Source organism: Sus scrofa, chromosome 14 (genome assembly GCF_000003025.6).
Source record: "Sus scrofa isolate TJ Tabasco breed Duroc chromosome 14, Sscrofa11.1, whole genome shotgun sequence".
Taxonomy (NCBI): domain Eukaryota; kingdom Metazoa; phylum Chordata; class Mammalia; order Artiodactyla; family Suidae; genus Sus; species Sus scrofa.
The window spans coordinates 47945962-47963020 of record NC_010456.5 but is presented as its reverse complement, the minus strand read 5'-3'; the positions used below and the strand labels follow the sequence as shown (position 1 = coordinate 47963020).

The window sequence follows — 17059 nt, the reverse complement described above, 5'->3', positions numbered from 1 at the left end:
GAAATTCTGGGTGCAGAGTAAGAATCTGTCGAACGCCTGATCTGGTCACCCTCACCATCTCAGAAATTTCACATGGGAAATGCTAGCTCACTACCAGTCAGAAAACTGGAGGCTTAGATATTGGCCCAGTCAAGCCTCCAGTTTGCTAGGTGGTTTCGGAAAGCCCCCTCTCCTCTCTGGGCCACAGTCTTCTCATCTGTCAACTGAGGCACTGGACTCCATGGTCTCCAGGTGCCCCCTTTCAGTTCTTGGCGGGTGTCATCTCTCCACTCTCCCCAAAGTAGGTATCATGAAGTCCTGCCACAAATCTGAGACTCACCACTGGAACACTAGAAGACCACTCGATTTCAGCTTCCAAAGCACGAGCAAGTAAGGACCAAAACCCACAGTCCTCTCAGACCCACAGGCTCAGAACTCTGGACTCATGAGCATCCCTCACGACAGGAGCTCAGTGACTTGAGCAGGGAGAGGAGGCTGGCTCACCACCCTTTTTCACTCAGTTACATCATTTTACATAATGTCCCAAAAGAGCAGCTAGCTGCCAGCAGCACTGTGCCATGCTGGCCTCGGCTCCAAGACCTTCCCGAGGACCCACTGCTTCCTCCTCTCTATACACATCTGCTCTCCTCTTCCCAGGACAGACTCTGCTTGTGAGGGCCATATCATAGCCTTTGTCATTCCAGCTCAAGTACCTGACATACTTCTAAAAAAAAAAAAAAAAGCATCTTTTAAAATTAAGGACTCTGTGTACAACCATAAGGTTAGCTTCACTGAGGGCAGTCTTCTGATGTGATGTTTAATAGGAAACATACAGCACCAGCAACAAAGTATCCTTGCCATGAAACTCAGACTCTAATCAAGGCTCCAAGACAAATTACCCATTTACCGAAAATATGGGGCATAGATAGATGCATGTGTTTAACAACTCCAGGAGGATGCAATCACCAAATCCAGACTGTGGGACTTTCTACAGGACAAACCATCAAAGTTCTTGAAAAAAACAAAGTGTCTAAGTGGTTGGCATAGACAGACCAACCACTGCAGATCTCACTGGAACCAGACTCATACAAACTAACTGTGAGATGACTGACAAAAATTGATTTAGCCTGGGTATTAGTTTATAATGGTATTGTGTAATGTTTTTAAAATGTTTTCATCTGCTAGAGATGCGTACTTAAGTATTTATAACGAATAAGATGTTTGGGATCTGCTTAAAAATACTCTAGTGGTGAGTTCCTGTTGTGGCACAGTGGAAATGAATTGACTAGTATCCATGAGGAATCCATGAGGATGAGGGTTCAATCCCTGGCCCTGCTCCATGGGTGGGGATCTGGCGTTTTGCAGTGAACTGTGGTGTAGGCTGCAGATGCAGCTGGGATCCCATGTTGCTGTAGCTGTGTCACAAGCCAGCCGCTGTAGCTCCGATTCAACCTCTAACCCAGGAACTTCCATATGCCACATATACGGCCCTAGAACAAAACAAAACAAAACAAAACAAAACAAAACAAAACACCTCTAGGGGTAAAAACATAAGTGGACAGAAAAGCTGAAATAAGAATGAGGAATTTGATAGTTGTTGGAATTGATGACGAATGGGGGTTCACTGTATTAGTTTATTTTCATGTGTGCTTGAAAATTTCTGTAACAAAAGATATTTTTTGAAAGGTCAGGTTGCAGAAGAGTATGTGTATGAATTTATTTGGGTGAGAACAAATGAAGTATGTATACTATATACACACACACTTTTGCAAAAAAAAAATACCTACATGGCACACACTAAACTACCAGCCATTCTTTTTTTTGTCTTTTTGTCTTTTTAGGGCCGCCCCTGAGGCACATGGAGGTACCCAGGCTAGGGGTCCAATCGGAGCTGCAACTGCTTGCCTATGCCACAGCAATGCAAGATCCAAGCCTCAGCTGCAACCTATACCACAGCTCATGGCAACATCGGATCGTTAACCCACTGAACAGGGCTAGGGATCGAACTTGTGTCCCCATGGATGCTAGTCGGGTTCGTTAACCACTGAGCCACAACAGGAACTCCATCAGCAGTTATTTCTGAGATGAGGAGGGCTGGGGAATTTTGAATTTTATTTTTTTTCATTATTATTATTATTTTGTCTTTTGTCTTTTTACGGTCACACCCACAGCATATGAAGGTTCCCAGGCTAGGGGTCCAATCGGAGCTACAGCTGCTGGCCTACACCACAGCCACAGCAATGCAGGATCTGAGCCACATCTGCGACCTATACCACAGCTCACAACACTGGATACAAGTCGGGAGTATCTGAGCCATGACAGGAGCTCCCTGAGTTAAAGTCTTGGCTCTACTACTGACTAGACATGTGGCTTGGGTAAATCCCTTGATGGCTTGCATATCTTTTCTCACCTGAAAGACGAGAATGTCATACCTCCTACAGGGCTGCTAAGTTGGCCATATGAAGTAACACGGAGGACGCACCAAAGTAGGAAGGGGCTGCTGCTGGGGAGATACACATATAAGCCACTTACCCTGGTTCACTGCCCTCTCCACACACTGGCCCAACAAGGCTCTGCACAGTGCATTTTCCTGCACATAGGCCTAAGGGAACAATTAGGGTCATGGTAGGTTTTGGGGTAGGAATGGACAGGGCACAGAAGGAGGTCAGCTCAGAGTCTTCAGGGAATTCTCTGAAGTATTTCCTGAAGGCTTGCATGGTCCAACTCTAAGCAGACTGTATCACTCTCATTCTAATTCTTAGTAGACTGACCATGTGGTCCCTACACAGACTCTAGAGCTTCATCCTGGTAGGCACTCAAATATTTGCTGAGTGGGTGAAGACATGCACAACTGGTTTTGGTCAACTCCCAGGCTAGCTGCTCACATAACCTCTCTCTGCAACACATCCTGGATCCCATCACCAGAGCCTCCTCTCATCACACCAGGGAAGCAAGACAGAGATAAACTGCCTTCTCTAGGGACTGTCCACTGAGTACCTGCATAACAAAAGAATGTGGACACAGCCTCATGGGCCCAGTAGATCGGGGACACTGACCCAGAGAAGAGAGGGCCCGGTTGGCTCAGTAACTGGACAGTATAACAGGAAGGAGGCCCTAAGCACACCTGAGCCTCCATTCTGCTAAAAAACTCTCCTGGTCCCTGAGGGCCTGTGGATTTGGGCCTGATCACAGAGTAGCCTGGTTGTGCTGGTTCTTTGCCCCATTCTTTACTCCTGATCTGAATCCACTTTCTGTCTTCACAGCACATTCACATCCACCTCACTCCATTTTACAGAGGAGGAAATCATACCAAGGCCTTACCCAAAGTCAGGCCATCACACAAAATTGGGTAATTTTGTGCCCAATTCAGACATTTCCAACACATCAGCACTCTTTTTGCTCTTACCTATTACCCCTTTAACATGCAATTTCACAAAATGAAATGCATGATGTTTGTTCTCCCTCAAATTCAAGGTGCAACGCTCTAACTTTTATGTTCTTTGAAGTGAGTACAAAGCAAACTCACCACTCATCCATTTATGCATTAAGCCAATGGATCTCTAGTACCAACTACATTCAGGGACTGGTGCTACCAACTGAGGGTGGAGGATGGGTAATAAAGAAGAGCAAGACCATGTTAAGCCCCTGGAGTCCAGAACAGGAGCTAATTATAAGAATTCTTAAGAAGGAGCTCCATCAAACTTGCCTGTTTTTCTTAAACAAGGCACACACCCAGAGATCTGGTTCCTAGACCCCTTTAGTGAAGTAAACAGGACCTGGAACTGGATAAGGCCCAAGAGTCTATATTTTTAAGTAAGTATGCTCACCTTCCAGATGATTCTCTGGTGAAGAGTTTTAGAAAATCAGCTCTCAAACAGGGCAGAACTCTACTAAAAGCACAAAGCAATACAACACAGCATAGAGTTTGGGAGGGACAGTAACATCAGCAGGATTTGTCCTTCAGAGTACACAGCCTCCAGCTACAGCCCACAGGGACTATGGAGAGAGCAGATAAATCTGGCAGGTAGGGGACAAGTCTACTGAGATCCCAGACCAGTCAGCACCTGGTCCATCTGGGTCAAAGCTGACCATTCAAGAAACAAGCTCACACCTTGTTTTGAAAAATATCCCTAAATTTGAGACATCCAAGGCAGCACATGTGATGCTGGGACTAAGGCAAATATGTAATACTTAATGATCCCTAGGACTGCAGAGCCTGGCAGCTGAAGTTGATCCATCCAGCATCCTTATTCTTTCTTTGGCTGCATCTATGGCACTTAGAAGTACCCAGGTCAAGGACTGAACTTGCGCCAATACAGCAACCTGAGCCACAACAGTGACAACACTGGATCCTTAACCCACTGAACCAACAGGACCTCCATCCTCACTTCTATTACCTTCTCAGAGCTGGCCTGGCCCACTTCACAGGAACTGAGCAAGGGAAAGAAAAAGCTGCATATCCCTTAAGGAATCACCAGGGAACGTGACCTCAGAAGAAATCTCTTTGCAGTATTCTTGTGTTCAGTTCTCAGGTTCTAGAGAACTGCAGGTATTCATAATCTGCCTTCTCTGCCCCTTTACCTCTAAAAATTCCTAGACCAGGGTGTACAGAGGCATCTAGAAATATCAATCCTAGCTATAAAGACTACAAATTTAGATGATAAGTAACTGGCATGATCCATCCAGCAGAGTTCTTGTTCAGTGTTCACATGGAAGCTTTCTGCCAGGGACAGTGCTGTGCCCGAGCCTGACTTCACTGCTCATTAGGCTGCTGTTGGACCACATGTAGGTACAGATGGGACTCGCATTCTGAGAATGTCTACATCACACTCACAGAAGGTGAGAGCAGAAAGAAATCTGAGTAAGCTGATTGGAACTTGGAACGCACAGAAATTAGGCTCTAAAATTTTGGAGTCTAAATGGAGTTTAGGTCCTTAGGCTAGTTTGTTCACAGAGGTCAGACCCTTTATGGGACCAAGGGCATGAATGGCCTTTCAGGTCCAGAAGGACAGACGAAGCTGAGCAATTGGGCTCTTTTCCTTAGGGCTGCACTGGTTCTTTTCTGGTACCTTCTAATCTCCCTATCTGTTCAACCAACCCCACACCGACCTTCAAAGACTTGAAGTACACCTATCTGCCAGGCATTCAAGACATAAAGACAAAGGGTTTCACTCTAAAGGGGGAAAAAGACAAGTAACCAACAAGGCAGCCCTGTGTACTATGTGCTGACATTGGTGTATACTGACTGCATGAGAGCAAGCTTGCTGGGGAGGAAGTAGACATAGCACACAGGACAAGTGGCAACTATTTGCCAAGTTCAGTGCAGCTGGAGCCCAGAACACATATGCAAAGGCTGGGATTGAGGCAGGAAGAAAGGCCTGAAAGTCCTTGTGCCCTTCAGCTCTGGCCTATCAAGTTCACACTCCTGCCAAGCCACCTAAGCCAGACCTGCCTAACCTTTCAAAGGGCTTCCTGATCCAATGTCTCTATCTCTCTCCATCCAGTTTCCCTGCCCTGGAGACCAAAGGTATTAGACCATACCTTTAGGACACATTCCAGAAGTAGAAGTGCTCGGTCAAAGGATATCAAATTTGTCATTTTTGGCAGACCGTACCAGTACTCTCCAGAAAGGATGTGCCAATTTTTACTGCCATGAAAATACATAAGAATGCTTGTTTCCCCCCCACCCTTGCCAATGATATGTACGTTTTCCAAAGAGAATGCATGCTAAGTTGCACAAGAAAAATAGTGTAATTTTGGCAGTTTGGAAAGATATTTTAAATTCACTAATTATTAAAATCCATTATGTTCCAAGTACTGTGCTAGAACCTAGGGATAATAACAATTTCCAAACATAACACACATCTGAGTAGGAATTCTAGGCTCAGCTGTTCCTGCTTTTCTACATCGCCTTCCATTATTTCTGATTTGAAAGGGTTTTCTGGTTTGTTTTAAGCTTCAATGAATTTTCTAAACTTACCAGGTTTCACAAGATAGGGTAAAGAAGGATTCGGATTACCCCAGCACAAGCTTCTGAGGGTCATCCAAGAAGCTGATTTCTGACCTTCCCTGTATTACTGTCTTAATATGTTCCTTAACTTTTTATGGACTTTTGTCCTTAAAAATCAGCAGGGCACAGAGGAATCTGATGGTTTTGGGTTCAAATCTCTGCTCTTCAACCTACTCTTTGACTTCAGTCATTATTTTCATTCTGTGCCTTTTTTTACTTATCTGTTAAAATGGGGCAATTACCTTCCTCACAGGATAACTGTAAGGATTAAAGAATAAGAGAGTAAAGGACTAGCACAGTACCTGGCACACAGTTAAGTGCTCAAGAAACATTATTCCCCTCTCCACCGTGAGGTCTCACAGAGAACATTGAAGGTGTAACTGCTACTTTATATTCCCAGGGAGCTACGCAATCAGCAGGTACTTGCTTAACTTGCCGAATGAATGAGTCACAACTTCCCTTTCTGAATGAGCATCGTTCGTTGAAGGTACTGTAGGTGAGACAGCAGAACTGTGTATGAGGAAATCCAGAATAGGACACTCTTAGTTTGATCCAGGCAAAAGCAAATTTCCTACTGAGGTGGTAGAATCAGGAGGCACTTGTTATATCTACTATCACCATGAATAACATCAGCCAACATCTGCTCAACGCTTTACATGAACTGAATTGCCTCATTTAATCTTTACAACCTGCCTTTGAGATAAACACTACTATACCATCCTCAGCAGCCCCTGGGACATTAGACCAAGGCTCAGCATAGTTACGTCACTTGCCCATGGTCACAGAACCAGTCAGAGGCAAAGTTCTCAACTCCCAAGCCAATGTGCTTAGGTACCTCAGTGATCTGGTCATGTGTCTATTTCCTCAAGCCCAGACTCAGCTTCCAAGTGCCTTACTCAGCACAGGGCTAGACCTCAAGAGCACCTCATAAATATGTGTGGGTTGATGGATCTGATGCCAGGAGTACTCTAGAACTATACAACTCAGTATGAGTCAAGGTAGCCAACTAAAGTTGTAGAAAATCAGTATCCTAAAAGAATGAGACGTTCTTCAGCTGTTTTTCAAAACTGGAAATGTTACCTATTGTTTTAGAGTAATTTTTTTAAGTATTGCCCAAAACTCTGAAACAAATGAAAAAAAAAAAAAATCAAGGATATGCAAGTAGAAAAAGTTCATGTTTTCCCAGACTGGTATCAACCTGTATTAGAGATAACACTACTCACACAGAGGATTACTCACTGAACTGTCTTGCTCACTCTCGTTGGACACCTAGATTCACATGCAGTGCCTGACACAGACTAAATGATAAATGTCAATAAACAATGTGAATTTGCCAATTTCAATTTTAACCAATATAACTGGATAAAATATATTAAGGAAAGATCTCAGACTGGACAGATCCTAGTTAAGGGCTGTGAATTTCTAGTATAATACAGTGAAAGGAATCCAGAGGACCTAGTCTGATGCTCAGCTTTGGCACTCAGCTAAGCCAGGGTCCTCACCTGCAAGTGAGATGATTGTGTTTGTCCTTACTTTGTTATCAGAAAAGTTTTCAAAGTGAGAGTTTTGCTTTTGTTTTCATGCAGTCAGTAAATCTTTATTATATTCAGATCCGATAAAAATCTCATTAATTCAAATTTTACCTGAGGTTGAGCTAAAGACCTTTGAAATTCTCTAAAGGTAGAGTATCAAGCAAATAAATAAGGTTGACAAGATGTAACTGATTACAGAGAAAAACAGTTCTTTCCTTTCTTTCCTTTTTTTTTTTTTTTTTTTGCTTTTTAGGGCTGCACCCTCGGCATATGGAGGTTCCCAGGCTAGGGGTTGAATCGGAGCTGTAGCCACTGGCCTACAACACAACCACAGCAACTTGGGATCGGAGCCACATCTGTGACCTATTTCACAGTTCATGGTAATGCTGGATCCATAACCCACTGAGCAAGGCCAGGGACTGAACCTGCGTCCTCATGGATCCTAGTCAGATTCATTTCCGCTATGCCACACAGGAACTCCCAGGAGAAAAATACTTTTAAGAGTTATAATAACATTAGCATATACTTGACAAAAACGATGATTTCACTTCTCCTTTTTTTTTTTTTTTTTTTCTTTTATGGCTACACCTGTGGCACATGAAAGTTCCCAGGCTAGGGTCGAATTGGAGCTGCAGCTGCAGGCCTACATCTCAGCCATGGCAACACAAGATCCGAGCCACTCTGGGACCTATGCCACAGCCAGTGGCAACACCAGATCCTTAACCCACTGAGCAAGGCCAGGGATAGAACCTGTATCTCCACCAAGACTATGTCAAGTTCTTAAACCGTTGAACCACAATGGGAACTCCTCACTTCTCCTTTCAATAGGAGGTTCCAAGGAGCACCGTTAGGACAGCATATATAACACAGACCAACCATAGCTAAAAACAATAAAACCAAAATATTACTAATTTAAAATAATCTATAATACTGACTTACAAATCAGGCTTGTGACCCAAGCCACCTCCATTGTGTTTATTGTTAGTGCAGTTTGAGAAACATTTATTAGAAAATGTCAAGAATAAGATGCAACGATAAAAATAAATCGAAGTTCCCTCCTGGGCTTTTACCTAGGATCTGCTTGCATATTCAGAGAGCTGTCCATCTTTAACCACCACCAGCCCCCACTACAAAAGACTTTTGTGAGGAGCATTTGGAAGCATGGATGTTTAACAGCCGGGAGCTAGAGACAATCACAGGAGTTAACCTGGTGACTGGTCCCAGGACCCAGCGTCCCTGAGGCTACTTTCACAGAAGCAGGCATAACCTGCTTCTGATGTCTGCATGTCTGTAGGCCAGCTAGGTGACAAGGGCATCAGTATTCTGTGGTGCTTAGCTCCTACTGCTCAATGAAATGAAGAGATGGATCCATGTCACCCCCAGATGTGAAGAGAAGTAGGAGCCATGCATGAACCAGGGCCACCTCTGAGAATTTTAAACCAGAAGCCACTTGGTGGCTTCTTCCCTACTTTAAAAACAGCATTACTAGAAATGACTTTTTTTTTTTCTTTTTTCTTTTAGGACCACGCCCTGTGGCATATGGAAGTTCCCAGGCTAAGGGTTGAATTGGAGGTACAGGTGTCGGCCTACACAACTCATGGCAATGCAGTGCCAGAGCCTTAACCCACTGAGGGAGGCCAGGGATCAAACCTGCATTCTCATGGATACTAGTCAGGTTCACATCCACTGTACCACAAACGGGAACGCCTAGAAATCACTTTTTGAATGTGATGCCAAAAGCACAGGCAACAATAACAAAAAAACCGAGACAAATTAGACTTCATGAAAACTTTAAAATTTTGTACATCAGAAGACACTATCAATGGAGTAAGAAGGCAACTCATAGAATGGGAGAAAATATCTGTCAATCATATATCTGAGGGATCAATATCCAGAATATATAGAGAACTCCTAAAACAAAAAAATAAACAATCCAATTTTAAAACGGGCAAGGACTTGAATAGACATTTCTCCAAAGAAGATATAAAATGGTCAATAATATGAAAAGATGTTCAGCATCACTAATTACTAGGGAAATGCAAATCAAAACTATGAGATACCACCTCACACCCATTAGGACGGTTACTACAAAAAAAAAACAAAAACAAAAAACCCCAAAACAAAACAGAAAATAACAAGTATTGGTGAGGAGGTGGAAAAATTGGAGCCCTTGTGCAGCTTTTGGTTGGAATATAAACTGGTATAGCTGCTGTGGAAAATAGTTTGGAGGCTCCTCAAAAAATAAAAAATAGTTTTACCCTAGGATCCAGCAATTCAGCTTCTGGTTATATTTCCAGAGGAATTGAAAGAGCGGTCTTTAAGAGAGATTAGTACACCCATGTTCATATCTGCATTATTCACAGTAGCTAAAACATGGAAGAAACCCATGTGTCAATCAATGAGTAGGCAGATAAATGAAATGTGGAATATAAATACAATGGAATATTACACACCTTAAAAAGGAATTAAATTCTTTCATATGCTACAACACAGATGAACCTTGAGGACATTACGCTAAGAGGAATGAGCCAGTCACAAAAAGACATACTGTAGGATTCCACTTATATGAGGTACTTAGAAAGCAGAACTGTGGTTGCCGTGGCTGGGGGCAGTACAGAATGGGGAGTTACTACATAATGGTACGGAATTTCAGTTTTGCAACATGGAATGAGCCCTGGAGATGGACAGTGGTGATGGCTGCACAACAATATGAACATACTTAATACCACTGAAGTGTATACTTAAAAATGCTTAAGATAATAAATTTTAGGAGTATTTTATCACAATTAAAAAATTAAAAAATAAATCCCTACATTCCATAACAGGCCATTTATTCTTTGATTCTCATATAGTGAATATCTACAAGAGGCAAATTCATAGAAATGGAAAGTAAATCAGAGGTTACCAGGAGCTAGGGTGAGGGAAGAATGGGGAGTTATTGCTTAATGCATACAGAGTCTCTGGGGTGATGAAAAAGCTTTGGAAATAGTCTGGTAATGTTTGCACAACACTGTGCAAGTACTTAATGCCACTGAATTGTACATTTTAAATGGTTAAAATAGTAAATTCTGTTAGGTATACTTTACCACAGTATTTTTTTTTAATCTGTGCTCATTAAACACACCCACCCACACACACACAACAGACTTCTATCCACTAAGAACATGCTGAGTGGTTGTTATACACATCATATCTACATACTAAGACTTACTGGCTTACTGATTTATTGAATAAGTGAACAGTTGAGTCAATGTATTAGAAGCAATACTTACAGAAGAGGCTGACAAAAACATGGAGACATTAACATTAAAATGTTAATAGTAAAAAGCTATATATAACTATATGTACAAGGCATGATTCCAGCCATTAAAAACAGACCCACTGAGGGGAAACAAGAAGGAAATATAGCAACTGCAATAAAAGCTCTCTTTAGATATTAGAGCTAGAGAATACTCGGGGTGTGTGAGGGCACTGGGGTGGGAGGGGTGTTTCTATATTTTCCAAAATGTATAATATGAGAATATATTACTTTCAGTTAGAATTACTGGTGTGTGTGTGTGTGTGTGTCTGTGTTCAAGATGGTTCAAGATGGTCTAGTCAGAGCTAAATGCTCTGGGGTCAAGAGAGGCATGGTTCACTGCTAGCTCTGCTGCCACAGGCAGCTGCCGCAGGCCATCATCACTCCCTAGTGCTGTAAACCACCACTGACTCCTCACCTCCCTACCTGTGACCAAACACAATAGCAGCGTCCAAATGACAGGATCTTCTTGTGGTCTTATCACCTCTAGGATGATGCTGTAGTACCCCTTGCACTTAATGTGGCCACCCAAGCTCTGCATGGTCAGCAGTGGTTGGGGTTGAACCAAGCTCTGAATGGTCAGCAGTTTCAAACGGACAACTTACTCTGCACTTGTCCAAATCCAACTCCATTCAGACCAGGGAATTGCCTCAGATTTTGCAGTTCAGCTCATTCTGAATTACTTCAAGGGGCTTCAGGGGATCTGCAAACTCTTTGAATACTTGAATATAAAATTTTACATGATAACAAGAAATTCAATTACAAAAAGGCAAAGGATCTGAAAAGACATTTCTCCTAAGGAGATACACAGATGATCAATATACACATGAAAGGACATATAACATCATCAGGCATTAGGGAAATGCAAATAAAACTACAATGAGATGCCACTTCACATCCACTAGGGTGGAAAAATATAATAAAGGACAGTAACAAGTGTTGAAGAGGATGTGGAGAAAATGGAACACTCATATACTAATTAAAATATAAAATGGTGTAGCTGCTGTGGAAAACAGTTTAGCAGGTCCTCAAAAAGTTAAACACAGAGTTGCAATATGACCCAGCAATTCCACTCCTAGGTATCCACATCTAAGAGAACTGAAAATATGTTCAAACAAAAATTTGTACATGAATGTTCAGAGCAGCAGCCACAACTAAAAGGCAGACAGAAATGTCAATCAACTGATGAATGGATAAATAAAACACAGCATATCTATGCAGTGGAATATTATACAGCCATAAAAAGAATGAAGTGCTGACACGAGCTCTGGCATGGATAAACTCTGAAAACATTATGCTTAACGAAAGAAGCCAGATACAAAGGCCCCATACTACATGCTTCCAGATTAGTGGATGTCAGGGGATGGAAAGAGGGGAGAATAGAGACTGCTAACGTGTATAGGGCTCCTTCTTGGGATCAAAATATTCTGGAATTAAGACAGTGGTGATGGCTGCACCATTTATACTTTAATGGTGAACTCTAGAGTTACTGTTGTGGCACAGGAGAAACGAATCTGACTGGTATCCATGAGGACGCAGGTTCCATCCCTGGCTTCATTCAGGGGGTTGGGGATCTAGCACTGCCGTGAGCTATAATGTAGGTTACAGACACAGCTCGGATCCCACGTTGCTGTGGCTGTGGCTGGCAGCTGTAGCTCTGATTCAACCCCTAGCCTAGGAACTTCCATATTTTGTGGGTGTGGCTTAAAAAAAAAAAAGGTGAATTTTATGACATGTGAATTCTATCTCAAACAAAAATTTGGGAGACAGCCTACAAAATAACTGGCCAATTCTCTTCAAAAGCCTATAGTCTTGAAATATAAAAAAGACTAAGGAACTGTCTCCAATTAAAAAGACTTGAAACTGGATACAATTTGAGAAACTGGATTAAATCCTGGAACAGGAAAAGAACAATCATGGAACAAATGGCAAAACCTGAATAAAGCCTATAGATTGGTAACTAGTATTGTATTAGTATTAAATTTATTATTTAGATAATTTTATTATGGTTATGTAAATGTTAATATTAGAGAAAGTTAGGTAAAGTGTATATAGGAAGTTTTGGAAGTCTAAAATTATTTCAAAATAAAAAGTAAAAAAAAAAAAAAAAAGGGATTTCCCGTCATGGTGCAGTAGAAACAAATCTGACTAGGAATGAAGAGGTTTCGGGTTCAATCCCTGGCCTGGCTCAGTGGGTTATGGATCCGGCATTGCCATGAGTTGTGGTGTAGGTTGCAGGCGTGGCTAGGATCCAACATTGCTATGGCCGTGGTGTAGGCCGTTGGCTACAGCTCTGATTAGACCCCTAGCCTGGAAACGTCCATATGCTGCAGGTATGGACCCAAAAAGACAGAAAGCAAAAAAAAAAAAAAAAAAAAAGTATGTGGAGTAGGTCAGGGGATGGCATATTTTTTTTTTCTGAAAAGCACCATGCAGTAATACATTTACTTATGTATTTATTTATTTTCAGCTGCACCTGTGGCATGTAGAAGTTTCAGGGTCAGGGATCCAAGCTGCACCACAGCAGCGACCCAAGCCATAGAAGTGACAACACTGGATCCTTAACCCACTGAGCCACAAAAGCATTCTATACAGTAGAGCCTTCAGTCTTTGTAGACCATGTGGCATTTGGGGCAATTATTCAACTCTGTTGCCAAAGACAGCATGTAAATTAACAAGTGTGGCTGTGTTCCAACAAGACCTTATTTATGGACACTGGGATTTGATTTTCCTATAATTTTCACATATCACAAAATATTATTCTTCTTTGGATTTATTCCCCACCACTAAAAATGTAAAAAGCATTCCTAGCTCATAAGCCATGCAAAAACAAGCAGTGGGGCCAGTTTTGGTCCACAGGCCATAGACTGCAGACTCATGATCTAGGTTGGAATTTGAAAGTGTGCTTTAATCACCAAAAAAAGAAAAAAAAAAAAGGTGTTTCACATCAATTAAGTCTGGCAACACTAGATTCAACAAGGTTAGACATACCTCTTTATTGCAGGACTCTCAGTACCTTTGACACAATACTATACACGGAGAAGCTCCAAGAAGGGATAATGACATGTAATTTTTTCCAAACTTATTTTTACCACAAAACACTTTTTTCAGAGGTATCTCCTCTTGACTAGAGGCTGAAGAATACGCTATGGAAATGCTGATATAGGTAATTTTTTAAAAGGAAATTTTCATATTGAGAAGTTTTAAAGATACCACTAAATTAAAATCATTTTACTCAACACCTGGATAATATCTCAATAAGTGTTTTACAACTTTTTAAAAAAGTAGGGAACACAAAACAAGAAAGGAAGATAAACACAGGCAGGAAGTCTTGGCTCAAACCCAGACTTTTTTTGTCAAGGGTATGTCAACAGGATTGGGTCATAGCATGGAACCTCTGCTCCATAGGGCAATGTAAGCATTCTAACAGGTTGTTAAAAAGTGATCTGCTTGGAGTTTTGTAAACCATAAAATAAGGAGCTTCGATGTTTTGTTTTTTTCTTTTTATAGCGACACCTTGGGCATATGGAAGTTCCCTGGCTAGTGGTTAAATTGGAGCCGCAGCTGCTGGCCTACGCCACAGCTACAGCGACAGTGTCCAAGCCACATCTGTGACCTATGTATGCCACAGCTGTGGCAACACTAGATCCTTAACCCACTGAGCCAGGCCAGAGTTCGAACCCACATCCTCAGAGACAATGTTGGGTCCTGAACCTGCTGAGCCACAAGAGGAACTCCAGAAACTTTGATGTTTAATTAGAAAACTAATTAGAGAAACGCTAGAAGCATTATCTGCAGATTACATGTAAGAATGAACTAGTAAGTAAAGTCCATCAGAGGACTGGTTTTAAACGTGGATGAAGTTAGCTAATAGATTGCATAAATTCTCTGGGTAGACACATCTGTACAACATGCTGCTGGAGAGAGGATTAAAGGGGGATTTATGTCCTGGGGCTGGGCGGGAGAAGCTGGCTTCAACATCCTCAAGAGGTCTTTCTGACCCAGACTCTTCAATTCTGTGAATCCAAAGAATTCACTGACTTCTCCTCATCAAACACAAAGTCTTCAGATGCATTTCCAAGTTGTTCTAAAAAGTAAGCTACAAACTGATGGGGTGGGGACCCTGTCTAGTTATTCAATATACACTTAAGGAGCCCTTATCAGATGGGCCATTCCAAAGTCCTTGAAAAGGAGGATGGTACACAGGACAACCAGGAAAAGATTATGTACGTTCGGACCCAGTTGCCTCACTTCTAGAAGATGTAGGCTGGGGGGATGGAGATGTCAAGAAAAGAGGACAGAAAAAAAGAAGTCAATCAACACTAGACTCAAAATAACTACTTAGAACCAAACATGTTCATGTTGAAAAGGACGTCCATCTAATACTTAATAGCTCCTTCTATGGGGAGTTCACTACCTTTAGAGGCAATCCATTCTTACACTGTTCACCTCTGACAAGCATGTAGTTATTTCATTAAATCATTTTCCTGTAGGATCCACCTATTTGTCCTCGTTTCTGCCTCTTTTAACATCAAAGATGAGGTAGAAGCTCTCTTCACCATTATAATGTCTGGTCCATTCCACTGCTGTCTTTTCTGGTCTGTTTCCCTCCTCCTTCCCCCCCCCCCCAAGATCCTGAACAAGTTCCAGCTGCCTCAGAGCAAAGACTAGATATCTAGTACTCACAGAAGGAAAGCACTTAAGATCAGTGGGCTTCACAAAGATTTTGAAACCAAATTTATGTTAACAAAGGGGAAACATGGGGAGAGGAGGGATGAATTAGGGGGCTGGGATTGATACATACACACTCCTATATATAAAATAGATGGGTAACACGACCTACTGCACAGCACAGGAAAATTTACTCAATATTGTGTAATGACCTATATGGGAAAAGAATCTGAAAAGGAATGGGTATATGTATAACGATTTACTGTGCTGTATGCCTGAAATTAGCACAACTGTGTAAGTCAACTATATCCTAGTTAAAAAAGAAAAAAAAATCAGTGGGCTTCAAACATCAGTATGCACAGGTCCCCCAAAGCAAACATTCAAACTATAGTTTCCCCAGTTCGGACCCAAATTCTAAATAAGAGGTCTCAAGAGTCCTGCATTGTAGAGTATGCACTCCAGAGGCTGTGGGAACCATATTTAGAGAAACAGGGCCCTGTTTTAGAAAAGAAACTGAGACCTGGCACAGGTAAAGACCCAGTCACACAAATGTATGTCAGTGGTGAAGCCTCAAACCTGGGTCTCTTTCTCCCAAGCCCAACTCTATTCATCCCGCTTACCGGCCTCGGCCTCTCCACTGGGGACAAACTCATTAAAAGCACCTTTACAAGAAAGAGGCGGCCTCGAATGGGAGTCAGAGAGTTAGAGAGAGTCCCTGAGTTCTCGAAGTTAGGAGAGCTTCTGGCAGCCTTTCCTCTTCTTGGAGCCTTAGATTCCCCAAATTGTAATCACTGGACGAAAGACCACAACACAAGCCTGACCTTCCCCTGGGGCGGAGGGCCCGGAACAGAGCCAGCTTGTTGCCTCTGCGTTCCTGGGCTCAGGTGTTGCCGCCCATGGGCCTGGTGAAGGCGGAACCCGGTCCCTCGCCCGCGTCCCTCAACCTGGACGGCCCCTAGCTGCCAACCCAGCCTCTCAAGTACCTGCCTCTGCTCAGCTAACACCGCCGAGGCCACTCCAGTTTGTCCTTCCGTCGGCCGCCCAGCCAGTCTCTCCGCTGGGATAGTCCGTCCCGCCGGACCTCGGGTCCCTCCTACGCGGACTCTGGTCAGCTGACGCAGAGCCGCAGCTTTCCAAGGGACTTCCGTCCACAACCGGAAAAGGTTGGTCCGCTGCGCTGTTCTCCCGCCCAGATCCTGGACTCTAAGGTTCCGCCTGCCGGCAGGAAGCAGAAAAGCGTAGGGGTCACTTGCCAGCTTTTCAGAAAGCCTAGGTCTGTGTAGGGAAAGTACAGACAAGTTTCAAACAGTTTTGTTGCACCAGAATGTAAGGATGATGAGAATACGTCAGAGGATACAGGAGCTAACTTGAAAGAGATCCCATGGCCAAATCGTCGCAATTTGAGAATCAAAATACTTGATAGTAACAGATTTAACTAATTGAATAAAATGGTAACCCATGAGTCTTTACTGGTATAAAAGTGATTGAATAAATGGGGGAGAAGGGGAAATTATGCCTTTTAGTAGAAGCAAAATAACAAATATGATGGAGTTAGAAAATCAATAATGG

The 17059-nt window shown here is 42.6% G+C and overlaps 1 protein-coding gene across 3 annotated transcripts in view; it reads right to left on the bottom strand.

The window, feature by feature from the left end:
- RNF185 (ring finger protein 185) overlaps window positions 1-16651 on the bottom strand; it is a 33333-nt gene extending 16682 nt beyond the window's left edge. The window contains exons 1-2 of one of the 3 annotated variants that reach the window (XM_013983075.2): window positions 16474-16637; window positions 11425-11540 (exon numbers count right to left, since the gene is read on the bottom strand). In XM_013983075.2, the coding sequence (XP_013838529.2) occupies window positions 11425-11451 (27 nt within the window). In that variant the 5' untranslated portion in view covers window positions 11452-11540; window positions 16474-16637. Of the gene's footprint in view, window positions 1-11424; window positions 11541-16473 lie in introns of all 3 variants that reach the window. The other 2 variants (XM_005670859.3, XM_005670858.3) reach the window with 2 other exon arrangements.